Source organism: Lactuca saligna, chromosome 8 (assembly GCF_052625555.1).
Source record: "Lactuca saligna cultivar CGN05327 chromosome 8, ASM5262555v1, whole genome shotgun sequence".
NCBI classification, from domain to species: Eukaryota; Viridiplantae; Streptophyta; class Magnoliopsida; order Asterales; family Asteraceae; genus Lactuca; species Lactuca saligna.
Window position 1 is genome coordinate 21,410,411 of NC_136424.1, and position 17,609 is coordinate 21,428,019.

Here is a 17,609-nt window from a genome sequence, read left to right on the forward strand (position 1 = left end):
TGTGAATTCTCCACCGTTATCACACATAACCCTTTTCATTCGTTTTTCAAATTGAACCTCAACCAGCTTATGAAAATTCATTAGGAATTGACTAGCATCACTCTTGTGTTTTATTAAGAAAATTCACACCGATCTACTATAATCGTCAACGATGGTGAGAAAAAAAATTGCGCATGTGTATGAAGGAACCCGATAGCCTCCCCAAATATCACAATGGATAAGTTCAAAATAGCCATTGGTTTTAATATAACTCTTTAGAAAAAGGATTACGAACATGTTTGGCCTTAGCACCCGAATCACAAAAGACATTGCTAAGTTTACTAGATTTATTTTTAAAGAGATTGACATTGGAGAGTTTATCCCTAGAAGCATGTCCTAATATTTTATGCCATGTGTCCGTGGTGATGATCATCGCTTGTTTTCCTTTCTTGAACATGTCTATGAGATACAACCCCCCTTGGCACCTACCTGATCCAATCAAGCTCCTCGTTCGAAGCCCCTGCATGACAAAAAAGGTAGGGAAAAAGGTTACAACACATTTGAGATCTTTGCAAATTTTGCTAACAGAAAGGAGGTTATGTTTAAAATTAGGGATATAAATGTTGAATAAGGTGTCTAAGTCCATAACTATTTCTGGTATGTACTTGACCTGGTTTGGCATGATTCATTTGGGTTGCATGGCATCATGCACTTGGGTATACTAAAATGAGAGAAAGGACACTTATGGTTTATTAATATATTATAAGTTCTAATATATTAATAATATTATTTAATTAGTATTGATCAAGAATTAATTGTGATCAAAAGGAGACTAATTATATATATGGGTTGATTGTGTAAATCATCTATTCTTGTATAGTGGGCTAATGTTGCATGGTTTATCAAGTTGGGCTAATACCTATAAGATGCTCCATGGATGCTCTATGGTGTTTTTGAACCCATGGATCCAAGAAATGAAAAGCCATGTCAATTAGGGTTTACATGGTGTAACCCTAATTGTGACACACTATATAAGCATCATATTGTAGACCAAAATCAGCACTAAGTGAGACAAGTGAAGGCTAGCTGATTTTCTAAGTGTGTGCAGTTCTCTCTAAGTTATTCCAAGTGTATTTGGTGTTGTGTGAAGCATTTGAGGCATCAAATTTGGCATGCTATACTCACAAGGTTCTCAAAAAATTCAAGCAACAAAAGGTATGTTTTTCTTACTAGCTTTTATGTTTAAAAGTTCCCTATACATGCTAGATAGGTTATGAACCTTGGAAAATCAAAATTGCATGTATCATAGTAAAACATAGATCCAAGGTTTCTAGGGTTGCATGTACACCATACGAGTGTTAGAATGCTCAAAACCCATCAATAAAGAACCCCTTTTAAATTATCTCCCCCTGGCAAAAAAAAATCTCTCTTTCCCTCAACATGAATGGTATCACCATTTGGTATGACGACAGGAGCCTCACTTGAGATTCCCTTCTTATTTTTAAGAAGGTTGGATTTGTAAATTATGTTATCTGTGCAACCTGTGTCAACAACTCATACATCGTCCCTATTACCTATCATGTTGGCCTCGGGTTTTGTCTCACCATAGTTGCTCAAACTCAAAAAGAACTTCATAAACTCTTGGTATTGTTCTTCATTTAATCTAGGTATGGAGCTTTCTTGGGTGTTAACACATGCAACTTTTGGTTTTGTCTTGTCGTCTCTCCTCCCGGGCCACCAATTGGGATAATCAACTAGTTTGAAACACCATTCTCGTTTGTGCTCGTTCCTTCCACAAAAAGTGCATTCATCATCTTGCTTGTTTTCTTTTTCTTGTTTGTCTGTGTGTTTCCCCTTCACTGGTCTGAAATCATGTTTCTCGAAGGCTTTGAATGCAGCTGGTTTTGGAGTGGCTTGGTTCTCAAGCGAATGGCCCTTTGTCTTTCATATTTTGCCACCATATTATAAGTTGTCCCTAGAGTAGGAATGGGTATTTTTGCTAAGATTTAGGTTCTGATAACATTGAAATCATTGTCTAGGCCCATAAGAAACTCATAAAGTTGATGTTTCTCAAGATGAGCGGTGATTTTCTTTCCTACTTCACACGTACATTTGTTACACGAACAACGTGGAAAAGCAAAATTTAAACGAGACTCATCCCATAATGACCTGAGACGGGTGTAGTAGGTCGAAACGTTGTTGCCCTCTTGACATGTAGCGATGATTTTATGCTTTAGTTCATAAGCCCTTGGTGCACTTTCTTTTCCAAATCTTTCTTTTAGGTCTGACCAAGTCTCTAATGCTGTGTTGGCGTATTTCACGTTGTCACATATGCCTTTCTCCATGGCTGTGGTAAGCCACCCCTTTGTCTTGCATCGCACGCCATCCGTGGTTTGTATTCCGGAGACGAAATCTTCGGTTTCTTCAAGGTTACATTAATGAAATATGTTTTGTTTTTGGCAAAAAGAAAGTTGGTCATCTCTCGTACCCAATCATTGTAGTTTCCATCTGTAAGAACCTCGTTTATAGAAGGTTTCTTAGGAGAATCTGAAGGATGTAGGTAGTATGGCGATGAGAAATCGATGGTGCTAGTCTACCTTTGTCACCTTCGTTTCCAGTCATGATTTTGGGATCAATTGATTTTAAAACCGCTCTGATACCACTTAGAAATCAATGGTGACACTGAACAGGAGAATAAAACTTTTCTTTGATTGGTTTTTCATACAACGATTACAACCAGAGAGACAAAATAAATAAGCTAAACAATCACAAAAAAAAGAAAGAAGATAATTGATTGACCAATATTTAAGGAGGGAATGTATGGACGAAAATAGAGAATCCCATACATTTAGCATAGATATCAAGTAAACAGGTAATATTCACACATAGCACATAATTTATATAAAATACTTCATATCTATGTGTAAGATAAAGTAACTATGCACTCACCTATCAAAGTAATGATTCCAAACTCAGGAAACGCTTCGCTTCTAACGATTCTATTTTCCTTCGACGGAACCTAGCATTATTATCGCTAAGTTTTACTCTAATATTTATTGCGACTAATTATTAGTCTATATTCATCATTAACTCAAAGTCTACTTTCACGATTTATCACGTAAGGAACAACCAGGTAGGATCATATCGGAGGTAGGGTTTGTTTGGTATACGAAGTATACTGTTTGGAAATCCCACTTTAAACACCTCACTAAATCACAACCTAGACATCATCCCCATAAGTAGATCAATCAGTATGACGACTTGGAATCACTGATAAATCTTGTTTATAAGTTTATAATAATGACAATGAAATTAAACATAAGTTATACTTAAAGTAGGGTAAACATAACTCACTTACCGGGGGGTTTGGCTAGGAACCGGGCTGTGTAGGTGTAGAACTTCGTCGCTAAATCTTTCTAAGAAAGATTATTGCAACGCTTCAACGCTCACATTACTATACTAAAACTACAGAAATAGAATTCAAACCACGAGGGACCGAAATGCTCGGGGGATAAGAAGAGAAAGACTCATGAATCAAGAGAATGGTGCAAGAAATATGAGAGCCTAGAGGCTTTCATTTATAGTAATTAAATTTTCAAAAACTACCCTCTATAGTTACTTAATGATCTTATAGTTATATAAATGACTAAACACCCATTTATAATACTATTTTAGATAGATTTAACGATATTTGTACTAAACTAATGCCGAAAGTACTCAACACTAGTCTTATAATGACCGCATCGTCGATACATTTCTAATGATATATACATATGTATATATATATATATATATATATATATATATGATTTATACTTTATTTTAATACATAAATATGCTATTATAATTTATAACACGTTCATACGAACTCCGCTTTTGACGTTCTTTCTATCCACGTGTAGCTACGACGAGATCTACAACTTTTTTTCACACTCCGTCGGCTAATTTTGACTTTATATTTCGTCAATATTTTTTTATAAAATTAAATGATTTTGCTAAAATCATAACTCTCTCATATGAACTCTGTTTTTGACATTCTTTTTGTCAAAATTCCTATTTTAAGGAGTACTATGATTTTCGTTTTGGTGGCATTAGCTAAAAGTCAACCATTCTTTTCGTAGCTTTTTACGTCATACATTCATTGTGCACGACTGACTTTTATATCTTATAAAAAATCATATCTAATTCATACGAAGTCGGATTTCTACGAAATTTATATTTTCGGGATCGGGGAGACGTGTACTTATATATATATATATATATATATATATATATATATATATATATATATATATATGTGTGCGTGTGTGTGTGTGTGTGTGTGTTTTGGCACACTTATTTTTACGATTTATGGAGGATTCAATTGATTTTTCCTATTAATATATAGGGAGAATGACTTGAAAGGGTAATGAACTTTCGATTTTGTTCGCATTTAGTCACTAAACTTTTTTTCATTATCTATTTGCCATTGAACTATTGAAATTGTTCACATTTTACCCTTATGACCGGCAACAACCAGTCATAAGGGTAAAATATGAACAGTTTCAATAGTTCAGTGGCAAACAGATATTGAAAAAAAGTTTAGTGACTAAATGTGAACAAAATCGAAAGTTCATTTCCCTCCTAAAAAAGTTCAATGACTAAATGTGAATAAACTTTCCTCTTGTATTATGGTTTAGCTAATTATGTATTTTTGTTAAATTTTAATAACGTCTGTTGATGAATAAATCTATGAAATAAATAAAACAAAACCCCAAAAAATGTATAAAAGACAAAAACGAAACCAATATTATATGTATAATTTTTTATGTTATAAAACTATGCAATATTATATGTATAAAAGTAACGCCTTGTTCCTGATATGTATTTAAACTTATAATTTATTCATTTTTATAGAGAAACTCGAGGAGTCGGAAGCCCCAGACTCGTCAAGTAGAGATTTTACGGACCGCAGATTTCAAGAACCCAACTCAACGAGTTAGGAGACCTCAACTTGACGAGTTGGCTGGGTAAAATGAAAACCTAATTCCGGGGTTTTGCACTCTATTTAAACACCTTAACCCCAAGGTGGTGGCCTCATCTCCAGCTTCCACTATCCAAAACTCTAATCTCGAAAACCTAAGCCATTTTGTTGATTGTATGCTAATATTGTGGATTCTTGGTGAGTTTGAAGAAGAAGAAGCTTGAAGGAGGAGCAAGAAAGTGTGTGAGGAGAGTAGATCCAGAAGTTGGGACTCATTTCTGATTCATTTGAGGTATAAAGTTTTAGCCTTGTCCATGGCATGCTTAGTTCTAGTTTTAGGATGCTTTCTTTCGTGTTTTGGTCCAAGTATATTAGTTGTTGGGATTTGGACATCCCATTTGGGCAAACCCTTCAGATCTAGGGTCATGATGGGACTTCATGGCCTAAAGGTGCCAACTTTATGGCCATGGAAGTCCCATGCAACCTTTGGACCATCATTTCGGCTTTCTAAGCCCCATTAGGTCATGCATGTGAGAAATATGGGAACTTTACGTGACCAATTTGTGCCTTGAGTATGCCACTATATGTTGATATTTATTTTCATGTATGCTAGGATATTATGTGGAAGTGGTAAAGGGGTGAAATAGAACTCATAATCGGTTGAAAGAGACCGAAGGGTAGGCCAACACCCAGATATGCTAAGCATTTACTGGTTGAAAGAGATCGAAAGGGTAGGCCAACACCCAGATATGCTAAGCAGTTATCGGTTGAAAGAGACTGAAGGGGTAGGCCAACACACAAATATGCTAGGCAATATGTGATTTATGTGCTTATATACTAGGATATTATGTGGTAGTGGTAGGGGAGAAATAGACCCCGTAATTGGTTGAAAGAGACTGAATGAGTAGGCTAACACCCAGATATGTTAGGTATTTACCATTTGAAAGAGACCAAAGGGGTAGGCCATCACCCAGATATGTTAGGCAGTGACCGGTTGAAAGATACCGAAGGGGTAGGCCAGCACCCGAAAAATACCAAACCATTGGTTTTTTATTTCGGTTTCGGTTTTTCGTTTTTTGTTTTTTATACTTTTTTTTGGGGGTTTTTTCATAGATTTATTCATCAACAGATGTTATTAAAAATTAACAAAAATATATAATTAGCTATACCATAATGCAAGATGAAAGTTTGTTCACATTTAGTCATTGAATTTTTTTATAGGGAAATGAACTTTCGATTTTATTTAGATTTAGTTACTAAACTTTTTTTCATTATCTAAATTGTTCACATTTTACTCTTATGATCGGTTGTTGTTGGTTCTAAGGGTAAAATGAGAACAGTTTCAATAGTTCAGTGACAAATACATAATGAAAAAAAAGTTTAGTGACTAAATGTGAATAAAATCGAAAGTTCATTACCTTTTCAAGTCATTATCCTTAATATATATACATTAAAGTTGTGCAACCTTAGGAACAGTAAAGTTCATAAGGGGTTGACACAAATGGTCCCTTGATTATAACTTATATTGCATTTTCGGATTGTTTTTGATATAAGGATATTTTATGAAAAGTATTGTATTCTATGTTCATGTGTTGGACATCATTCCCGGTCTTTTTTCTGTATTCCATGTTTATCCGTTTTGGTTCTGCTTTAACCTAGAATATAGGTGGTGGTTTTGATCGTGCATTTGTATTATGGATCCTTCCCACCGCCTCTCTTTCTGCTTTAACCCACTCCGCTAAGGACACCTGCCTACATCGCCGATCTTTGTGTGCTTAAACAACCTTCATCCCGTCGCCTCTGTCTGATGTACCGACCACCAACCACCACAGTTCACTGTTTACACTCTGCTCCACCACCGTCTCCACTAGAAAAAAGAACGACACCCTCGGTATACCATCGTTTCCCCGCTTTTTTATCTCGTTAATTTCCACATTAAAATTTCCAACTCCGCTGACGGAAGTCGCACGTTCTTCTCAACCTAGAGGCTTCTAATTGGAAATCAACAAGGATTTCAGGTTGCCCTGTCACCCCTGAAGTTGTCGTTGCGATTCTGATAGAGTCAATCCTCGATTTCATATTTGCTGTCAGCTTTCGTGATAAGGTCAACACGTACTACAACGAAGGCTGGTGGGGCAACCTTAACGCCGCCGTCATCTCCAGGAATCAGAAGTCAATTTTGGTGAAATCCTAGATGTAGTCGTTGAGTTTTCATTCGGAAATTCTTCGACTATCTCTACACTTGAGTAACTCAAAACCTCAGCATCTTAAAGTAAGTTTTCTCTAAATTACCTCCCTAACTTGACAAATTCTACACGAAATCGGGTTTTTTTTATTTTGTTTTAGGTTTTTTACCCTTTTTAAGTATCGTTTCCTGAAGCATCGTTATACAACTTTCATCACTTTCTCATTGTTTTATTGTCCTTCATTCTATCTTATAAATGTGTCCTAATTGAGTGTTTGGTTATGCTATGTAAGAGTGCATAGCATTTGCTTTTCAAGTTAGGTAGTTGTGTTTTGACTAAATGGTGGAATAAATTCATGCACTGTAGGTGGTTGATCAATTGTCAGATAGAAAAAATAGAATATCTACTTCCAATTTATTCACTTTGTTCTTGAAATTGGTTAATCGAGATGACACAGGGGATGCCTTTTGGTCAAACAATCATTCATTCATGATAATCAAAGAAAGCTCACTAAAATTAGAGGGAGTATCATTGGATGTCGTCGATTCCATTAATGCTTTCATCCAACTCTTGGTGTCTTCTCACTAAAATCCTAACATGGTGGCTCAAGGTCCGAGAGTTATAACAACATCCTTTTACCTTTTCCATTCAATTATATGCTCGCTGATTGATTATTATTTAGTTGATTTACCACTTTTGATGATGTTATTGGATTGAAGAATCCAGTATGATTACAAAACTTGATGAAAACTTGCCATTTTTACTCTCCTAATGACTTTTGTTTTTGAAAGGAATTGAGAATATGCCCATAAAACCTCAAGATGAAGATCAACATCCACAAAATATCTACCCATCAACAACTTCTATGTTTCCAAAAAAAAAATCTTTTATTGCCTGTTGATGGGGTTTGGGGTCCAAGATTATTGAAAACTTGCCCTTTTGCTATACACATTAAGAAACCGACATCTGTTTTTGATTTCATTGGTTCAGTTATGACTCTATGTTTTCAAGTTTGTCTGTTAACTGTTTGATGGGTAATCTTTCCATTCAATGATGGTAATTAAAAATCTAATGGGATTAAAATTGGTGAATTTGTAATAGAAATAAATAAAAGTACATTTATTTATCCTCTGTCAGCAAGCATGTATTGAAATTAACGAATGCCCAATTGTGTGTTGAAATCAAGTAACTGTTGAAGGAGACAACTGCTTTCTCAAATGAACCCCGAAGATCAATTGCAATTTCAAGGGTACAAAAGTTCCTTCGATCGATTTTCATTTAACTCATTTTCTACTTTTTTTCCTTCATGATTTCCTATCGTATTATTGAAGTTTATTATGAATTGAAATGGTTTATTTTAGTGTCATTGCCAAATAACGTGGACATCTTACATAAGGATTATGCTTGGATAATTTGATTTGGGGTTAAGCATTCCTTCTCATATGGCTATATGATAGTATATATCATGGATCCGGTACTTGGTTGTAAACTTCAACAAAATCTATAATTTGTTCTAAAAAATGTCTACTTTTTCATTTTAAATTTGATGTTATTAAAATAACTTAGCTGAAGGATGTAATATGTGGTTGTTGTGATTTGTTGTTTCTTTTCTACTTCCGTATTAGACACCCTAACTGTTTGATAAAATGCTTGAAAGAAGGTTTTCATTTTTTTTTTATAACAATTAAATACTTCTCAGATAGGTGGAACTTCAAGTGGTGAGCAGTCAATAGGTATGACTAAATAGATCAATTTACTTGACCCCTTACTTTTTTTGTTATCATTCTACATTTTTTTAGTTGATTCGGGAATAAACTGATTGTATTTTGAGGACATTCTGATGCAAAAAGTTGTACTTCAGCCCGTTTGATCAACATATATGGCACGTTTACAAATGTTTTCTAAACTTCTGGTTTTAGAACTAATTTCAACTGAAGATGCCCTTTAAAACTAACTTTCCATCCAACTGATAGGTTTTCTAATCAACTTCCTGCACCTAATTAAATTCGCGACATGACAGAACTACCTTTTCATTTGCTAAAAATGCAAAGACTGAATTACCCTTGCTAATTCTTTATGAAGTTGGTGCTGACAGTTTGTGGGTCTTGTACGTTTATTAAATTTAGGCCCTAAAATGTAAAAGAGACAAACAAAGCTTGATTTATAGGCTTCCTTTTCTGTTATTTTGTATGTTGAAATATGTTTCTGAGTTTGTCCATGAGAGGTAATGAGCAACTCACTTTCAATTATGTAAATCAGGTTTAAAAATGTAAAAATTACAATGAGAAGAATTAATATTATATACGAAAAATTCAATATGTCAAGGCAAAATACAGCGGGAAGAATTAACATTGAATACCAAAAACCCAAATGAAAATATCTTTTATTAACAAACAAATTTTAATTAGTGACTTTTTATTGTTGCTTTAGGTTGCCAGATGGATCTTTGATGGAAATTACCAAAGTGTATCCTCTATCATTTTGATATTGCACAAAAGTATATTGATTTCTTCTGGAACAGTTGAGCTTGTCTACACTGTAATTTGATGGTTGTATAACAATGTTGTGAAACCGATCTTCCTGACTCTATAAGTAATGGTACGCATTTTGCCAATTGCATTATATAAATAATTATTTAACTATTTATATCTCACATTTGAAAAATAAACTAGAGATCCAAGGGCACAGATTGCGAATTTTGTCGTTTTTTTTTTTTGCAATTGATGTGGGGCTGTTAGCTGATATTCTTAATTCCAGGTAATTCTGGGAATATAATATAATAAAATAAGATTATAGTTTATTTTTTAATTTGTTGTTAGTAAGTTTATGATGTTTCCTTTCACGGGATTTAAGAGACTCACAGGGGTTAACATATATATGATGTATCTTTCGAGTTAAATCGGTTTTGAAGTTTCCTTTCTTTGAAAAGTAAGAATGAATTGAAAATAATTTGGAAGTAAAAGAAGAACTGAAGAACATGATGGGGTGTTGATAGACTTGGGTCTGATGCTCTTTATTTGGCGAAAATGGACGAAGAAGTGGATGTCAGAGGGAAACAATTCCCACTCGAGCTACATCCATAGAACAAGTAATGAGAAGTAGTATGCTAGCAATTAATAACATGAATGGTTGTTTTCCTGAAAATGAAGAGGGGGTTACTGTTTTTACGGTTCCATGAGGTATCGCCTCTACTATCTTTCAAACCTTCTCTCAGACTACATATACATGTGTGACAGATAACCCTTTTGGATTTTATATGGAAAACCAAGGTACTATTTGGTAAGATCATTTCTTTATGATTAAAGAACGAAAATTCGAATAGGAGTATATAAGGTTGAAGTACCTATTGATGGCACCGTGAGACCGTGTCATCTGTACATTAATCATTTTTTTCCAGTTTTGTTTACTTTTGTTATTTTTTGTAGGCGTTCAAGCGCTCAGGGTTACATATATTGCCATTAATAACGTATTTTTTAATCATATGATTTAATTACTTACATATCTGACTAAATTTTAACATAAATTTTGTTAATATTTTAGATTGATAAGCAGGAAGCTACAGACCGAGTTATCAAATGGTGTACCATCAGAAGATTGGGATGGTGATACATTTTCATGTTGAACAAAAAAGCTAATGGTAAGTGACTTTTTGGTAGCCGGTGGATTTTAGCATATTTTAAAACAAAATAATAAAATAGAGAAACATATTTTTATTTTAATTTTTACCTTTCTGTAATTTGGATCATTTTTTCTAGAAAGGGAAATTTCCTTTATTTTTATCATTTTAAGCATCAAAATACCAATGTATATTCATTTTCTCACCGTGTTTATAAAAGGTATCAACATACTTAACTGTGGCAACCAATTAAGAATAATCCCTTATTTTATATACTGTGAACAGATCTATATCCCGCAAAGCAGGGTTCCTCATCTAGTTTATATTATAATAATCATGAAATACATAATATTCACATAATTCTTCTTTATTATGTAAAATAGGTTAGAGTTGTTGACCATAACTATTATTTTGGTTAAGATTATTTATCCTATATAATAAAATTATAAAAATCATTTTTAATGCTTATTATTGATTACCCTGAATCCGCAAGTGTTACACATAAGTACAGTGAGGATGACTTACCTCTCAGTCTGAATACAGTCCGAATGAATCTCTGCTCCGGTAATCGGCTCTACCCGACTTCTAATAATGAAAACATTTCCCATTCTAAATTAATAATGATTTTCCCAAAAATAACCTTGGTCAAAATCAGTCAAAATTAATAAAACCAGCCGAGTCAACTCATACCTCGTACGCAGGGTGTACTTCGGATGTATGCGGGGCGTACCCACTGTCCAAGGAATCGGGGCTTGAGTTGTGTACGTACAACGTACCAAATGGTACACCCAACGTATGAAGTTGGTCTTCTTCTTAACGAGTTAATAGCTTAATACTTAAGCTATTATGACCAAATTATAGATCCTAAGTCCCAAATATAAAGTTTCCAACTTTATGGTCTTGCATGGCCAAATAGTTCTAGATGCTAAAAGACTCCATCCTCTTAACCCATTAAGACAAACAAATACATGCATGGAGAAGGATCAAGAGCCAAAGCTATATTTTTATGCTTCTAAGCCCCTCAAAACATCTTAAAGGACAACTAGAATGGACTAGAGCATGCCATACTCCAAAAAGGTCAAGACTTTGGACAAAATGCTCATGAATCAAGCACTTAGCAAGATCTAATGAAATACAATCCATGTTTGAAACTTTATACATCTTAGAGGTTGCTAGAGAGGTGAAGATCCTGGATCCAAGGCTTCTTCACGCTTCTAAGGTGGTTCTACTTCATTCTTTCTCCTTTAAGACAACCAAAAACACACACAAGGGTCAAGAATGCTCAAGCAAGTGGCTAGTGTTTGCTAAAATCGAATGGGGGTGTTGGAGGTGATGGGTTTTAGGTAAAACAAATAAACTAGAAAACAATTCATAAGTTCACATGCAACATACTTTGGATCTATGTTTTAACTATTGAACATATAACTTTGAATTGCAAAACAAGAACCCTAGAGGAGAGAGGCTAATATCGAAATTAACAAACTAGGGTTTAAGATTAACATACCTTTCAATTGTTATAGTAAACAATTGACAATTCCCTTGATCTTGATCTTGATCTTCTTGGAAGCTTGGCATCACACCCAAACTAGCAAGAAGGAAAGTAGAAGAGAGAGGGGAGAGGGAGTATGCAAAATCTAGGCCTTAGGGTTTCTTCAAAGAAAGAGTGACCAAAATGTGAACCAAGAGGCTCCTTATATAGCTGAGGGATCTAGGGTTTAGGGAAAACCCTAGTTATCCTTTGCTTAGGGCCTAAGCAAATCCAAGGGCCTTATCCAAGCCCCTATGGACGAAATTATTAGGGTTTCCCCTAAAGATTTCGTCCACCCTCTTCCAAGGGGGTTCTAGAGTCTTCCACTCAATTATTAGATAATTGCAAACTAGTCCCTGCACCTTATAATTAATTCTTTTAACCCCAAAATTAATTCTAATTAATTTCTGGTTAAATATTAATTAAACATAATGATTTCTAATTAACATATTAATATTTTAATATATTAATAAATTCATTTATATTAATTTATTAATCTTATAATAAATTAATATCTTTATTTTCATAATTTCCTTGTTCGGTTGCTAGGTTTGAGGGCAACCCAAAAGGATTGTGCTGCTATCAATTCAAGTACATACCAATTATAGTTATGGGCTTAGACACCTAATCCAACAGTCTCCCACTTTGATAAGTCTGTAACTATAATTGCTAGTATGCCTTCTAAACTTGACCAGCAAATTGTAACTTCCAAAAAGCTAATGCCGAACTCTGACCGAGTCAGTTACGTGTACTAAGATAAGTGATCATATAATCCTTCGTTCTACTAGATATCTCTAGACATAAGACATGGAATACAATCAATCTCTTTGTCCAGAATCTATGTTTCTCGATTTCTGATTTGTGATGATATAGGACTTCTAATTGAACACATCAATTTAGTCCTGGCTGGGCCCATCACATAAGTCAACACAAAATCATCGAGGAGCCCATAAATATCACTTTTCCCGTTAGGGCAAAAGGAAAGAATAAACATTGACTCATATGATTTTATCTTTTACTCATCAAACCATACATGATAATACATTTTATAACACCAAGTTACTGATGCGTTTTCGTATCACCAATGCATAGCCGACTTGCAAATTACAACTCATATATCTCTGTGTCAAGATCATAGATATTATCGTCTTAGTATTACTCGTGATAAATTCCATGAAATAATACTCTGAGCGTGGGTTTATCCAATACTCAAATCTCACTCTCTGAGTACTCATGAACATTGCAGCAATTCTATTGCTATGTCTATCCTCAGACAATCTGCAATCCAATTCATATCAGTCTTAATTCATTACTTACTTCCAAAAGTACGAGCGACTGTGGAGTTTGAATAATCTTATTATTCGGGAAGTAAAACATGCAAAAAAATGAAACACAATAATAAACAATTGACAAAGGTAGAACCCAAACTTATAAATAATACTTTATTATTTAATCACCAAAAGTCAATTACATTTATTTTGTTACAAGTTTCAAAACTAATCTAACTACTAAAACTAATATCATCTTTCAGTCCTATGCTCTGAGCATGCTGAATGTGCTTAGCCATACTCAGACCCTTTATGAGAGGATCTGTTGGGTTATCTTTAGATGGCACCCTCTTCACTATCAGATGGCCTTCTTCTACTCTATGTCTGATGAAATGGTACTTTCTGTCGATATGTCTGGTTTTACCATGATTTCTCGGTTCCTTTGTCCAGGAAATTGCTCCTTCATTATCGCAGAACAGTTCCATATGCTCCAGGATGGTTGGAACAACTCCGAGACCCCCGATGAAGTTCCTCAACCAAGCTGCTTCTTTCAACGCTTCACTTGCTGCTATGTACTCGGATTCACAAGTAGAATCAGCCACCATATCTTGCTTGGAACTCTTCCAAGTAACTTCTCCTCCATTCAGTAAAATACCCAGCCCGACTGAGAACGAAAGTTATCTCTATCCGTCTGAAAGCTGGCATCACTGTAACCATTTACTCTCAAAGTATCATTACCACCAAGCACAAGGACCCAGTCCTTCGTCCTTCGCAAATACTTGAGTATATTTTTTACAGCTATCCAATGAGCTCTACCTGGGTTTCCCTGATAGCGACTGACCATGCTCAAAGCAAAGGCCACATCAAGGCGAGTACATGTCATAGCGTACATGATCGATCCGACAGCGGAAGCATAAGGTACACGACTCATGTCATCTATTTCCTCACCTGTACTCGGGCATTGAGTCTTACTCAATTTGGTATTGCTCTGGATAGGTAGCTCTCCCTTCTTGGAATTTTCCATACTAAACCTTTTTAGTATCTTATCCAAGCATGTGTTCTGACTAAGTCCAATTAGCCTCTTCTTTCTATCTCTCAATATTCTAATCCCAAGAATATAGGCGGCTTCTCCTAGGTCTTTCATGGCAAAAAACTTTCCAAGCCAAGACTTAACTTCATTCAAGGTTGGAACGTCGTTACCAATGAGTAATATGTCATTGACATATAACACCAGAAAAGTTACTATACTCCCACTAGCCTTGATATACACACAAAACTCATCTTCACTTATACAGAAACCAAACTCTTTGACTTTCTCATGGAAGCAAAGATTCCAGCTGCGAGATGCTTGTTTCAATCCATAAATGGATTTCTCAAGCTTGCATACTCTATTGGGAAACTTTGCATCAACAAAACCCTCTGGCTGACTCATGTAAACATCCTCAGCCAACTTCCTATTATGGAAGGCAGTCTTGACATCCATCTGCCAGATTTCATAGTCATGAAAGGCAGTTATGGCGAGCAATATCCTAATAGATTTAATCTTAGCTACTAGTGAAAAAGTTTCATCATAGTCAACTCCTGGGTTTGAGTGAAACCTTTTGCAACCAGTCGAGCCTTGAATGTATGCACATTCCCATCCATGTCTGTCTTTGCACCCAACTGTCTTACGACCTAGTGCACTATCAACCAAATTCCAAACTTGGTTGTCATACATGGACTTAATCTCGCTGTCCATTACCTCTTTCCACTTGGAAGCCTCTGGGCCTGCCATTGCTTCCTTATAAGTGACTGGTTCATCTAAGTTTACCAGTGTTTTGTCACTTATGAATGTGTCACCATCTGAAGTAATATGAAAACCATACAACTCAGGTGGTACACTCACCCTAGTGGATCTTTGAAGAGGTAATGATTTATCAACCGGTTCAACAGGAACTGTTTCCTCTGGTTGAGTGCTAGTGTCGTCTAAGGTTCCTTCGTTGGTTGAATCTTGAATCTCTTCAAGGTCAATGGTACTCCCATTGTCCTCTTTGAATATGAGCTCTCTTTCCAGAAAGACTCCTCTTCGAGCTACAAACACCACGTTCTCACTAGGTCTGTAGAACAAATATCCAAAAGACTGCTTTGGGTAACCAATGAAAACACATTTCTCACTTCTAGCTGCTAGCTTGTCATGAGTCTCTCGTCTTACGAAAGCTTCACAACCCCAGACTTTAATATGTGCTAACGAGGGAACTTTCCCTGTCCATATTTCGTGAGGTGTTTTGGCAACCTTCTTTGTAGGGACAAGATTGAGGATGTGGGCGGCTGTCTCTAAGGCATACCCCCAAAAGTGAATAGGAAGCGAGGCACGACTCATCATAAAATGAACCATGTCTAACAAGGTTCGATTACGCCTCTTAGCTACACCATTTAACTGTGGTGTCCTAGGAGGAGTCAATTGTGAGACTATCCCACATTTTTTCAGATAGTCGTTGAACTCGATACTAAGATACTCCCCGCCTCTATCAAATCTAAGTATCTTTATCTTTCTGCCCAATTGATTTTCGACTTCATGCTTAAACTCTTTGAACTTTTCAAAGGTTTCTGACTTATGTTTGATCAAGTAGATGTAACCATATTTGCTATAATCGTCAGTGAAAGTCACATAGAATCGATTAGCATCCCTAGTGGTTGATCTGAAGGGCCCATACACATCTGTATGTATGAGATCCAACAAACCTTCACCTCTTTCACAAGACCGTGTGAATGGTGATTTTGTCATCTTTCCCAAAAGACAAGGCTCACACATATCATCTGATTTTAGGTCAAATGATTCTAACACTCCATCCTTTTGGAGTTGGGCTATGCGTTTCTTGTTAATGTGTCCAAGACGACAATGCCACAAGTATGACTTGTCTACACTATTAGACAAGTCAATATTAAGTACACTATTTCCTAAGCTATCAACACAAGTCACTGTTTCATACACACCATCACAAGGTAAAGCTTCAAACATAAAAACACCATTCTTATAAACCGAAATTGAACCATTCAAATTATTAAAAGAATACTTAAAACCTTGTCTGAACAATGCATGGAATGAAATAATGTTTCTCGTCATCTCAGACGAATAGCAACAATTCAATAAGTCTAATCTAACATCATTATTAAGTAAAAGTTGATAAACTCCGATCTTGGTCACTGGTGAACACTTCTTGTTTCCCATGATCAAGTTTATCCTTCCTTGCTCTATCTCCTCACTTTCCTTTAGCCCATGCAAATCAGAACAGATGTGAAAACTACATCCTGTATCAAGGACCCATGAACGAGAAGATAATGAGTTATTAGAAGAAATAGTGTAAATACCTGTTGAAGACGGCTTCACTTTGCCATCTTTGATATCCTGCAGATATTGAGGGCAGGTTCTCTTCCAATGCCCCTTTTGATTGCAATAAAAGCAAACAGCTTCCTTCGGATCAGAGACATGGGGAATGGGAGCATTGGGCTTAGCTTTTAGGCCACTGCTAGATAACCCAACTTGGACCTTTGCCTTCCAGTTTTGCTTAGGAGGACCTTTCCTCTTTTTCCCCTTTCCCTGTCCAATAGCTAGAGCACGAGTACTTGCAGGAGTGGAGGCTATACTTTTACCCTTCATCCCTGCTTCAGCAGTCTGCAACAAGTTGTGTAATTGGGCCAATGTTTGCTCAATGTTGTTCAAATGCTAAGTTAAGATAAACTGACCATAACAATCAGGCAACGAGTTCAAGACCATGTCAATGGCCAATTCCTCATCAAAATGAATATTGAGCTTGACCAAACGCTCTATGTAGCATTGCATCCTTTGCACATGAGACACAACTGATTCCCCCTCTTTCATCTTGCAAGCCATAAGTGACTTGACTACTTCAAACTTTTCTTGACGAGCTCGCTTATGGTACTTTTGCATAAGGTCCTTGTTCATCTCAAAAGGCCAGTAGTCCTCATAGTACCTCTGCAGTTCTGGGGACATGGTTGCGACCATGATGCATGCCACTTTAGTAGCATCATCATAGTGCTTCTTGTAGGAAGCATACTCTTCGGGAGTGGC

At 35.8% G+C, this 17,609-nt stretch overlaps 1 protein-coding gene and 1 long non-coding RNA gene across 4 annotated transcripts; one reads left to right on the forward strand and one right to left on the reverse strand.

Annotated features, from left to right (window-relative positions):
- Positions 1–1,533: 1,533 nt before the first annotated feature.
- LOC145009464 (uncharacterized) lies at positions 1,534–2,324 on the reverse strand. Its single transcript, XM_078968153.1, has 2 exons — positions 2,001–2,324; positions 1,534–1,920 (listed from the first exon to the last, which is right to left on the reverse strand). The coding sequence occupies exons 1-2, from the start codon at positions 2,322–2,324 to the stop codon at positions 1,534–1,536; spliced, it is 711 nt and encodes a 236-aa protein (XP_078824279.1).
- A 4,221-nt stretch (positions 2,325–6,545) lies between these two features.
- On the forward strand, positions 6,546–10,910 carry LOC145008044 (uncharacterized). 3 transcript variants are annotated; one of them, XR_013663240.1, is made up of 4 exons: positions 6,546–7,214; positions 9,559–9,594; positions 9,982–10,307; positions 10,669–10,910. It is a non-coding gene; the product is annotated as an uncharacterized LOC145008044 (long non-coding RNA). The 3 variants fall into 3 exon arrangements; XR_013663241.1 differs by having other exon boundaries at positions 6,546–6,833; positions 6,928–7,214; positions 9,982–10,910; XR_013663239.1 differs by having other exon boundaries at positions 9,982–10,910.
- Positions 10,911–17,609: the final 6,699 nt, after the last annotated feature.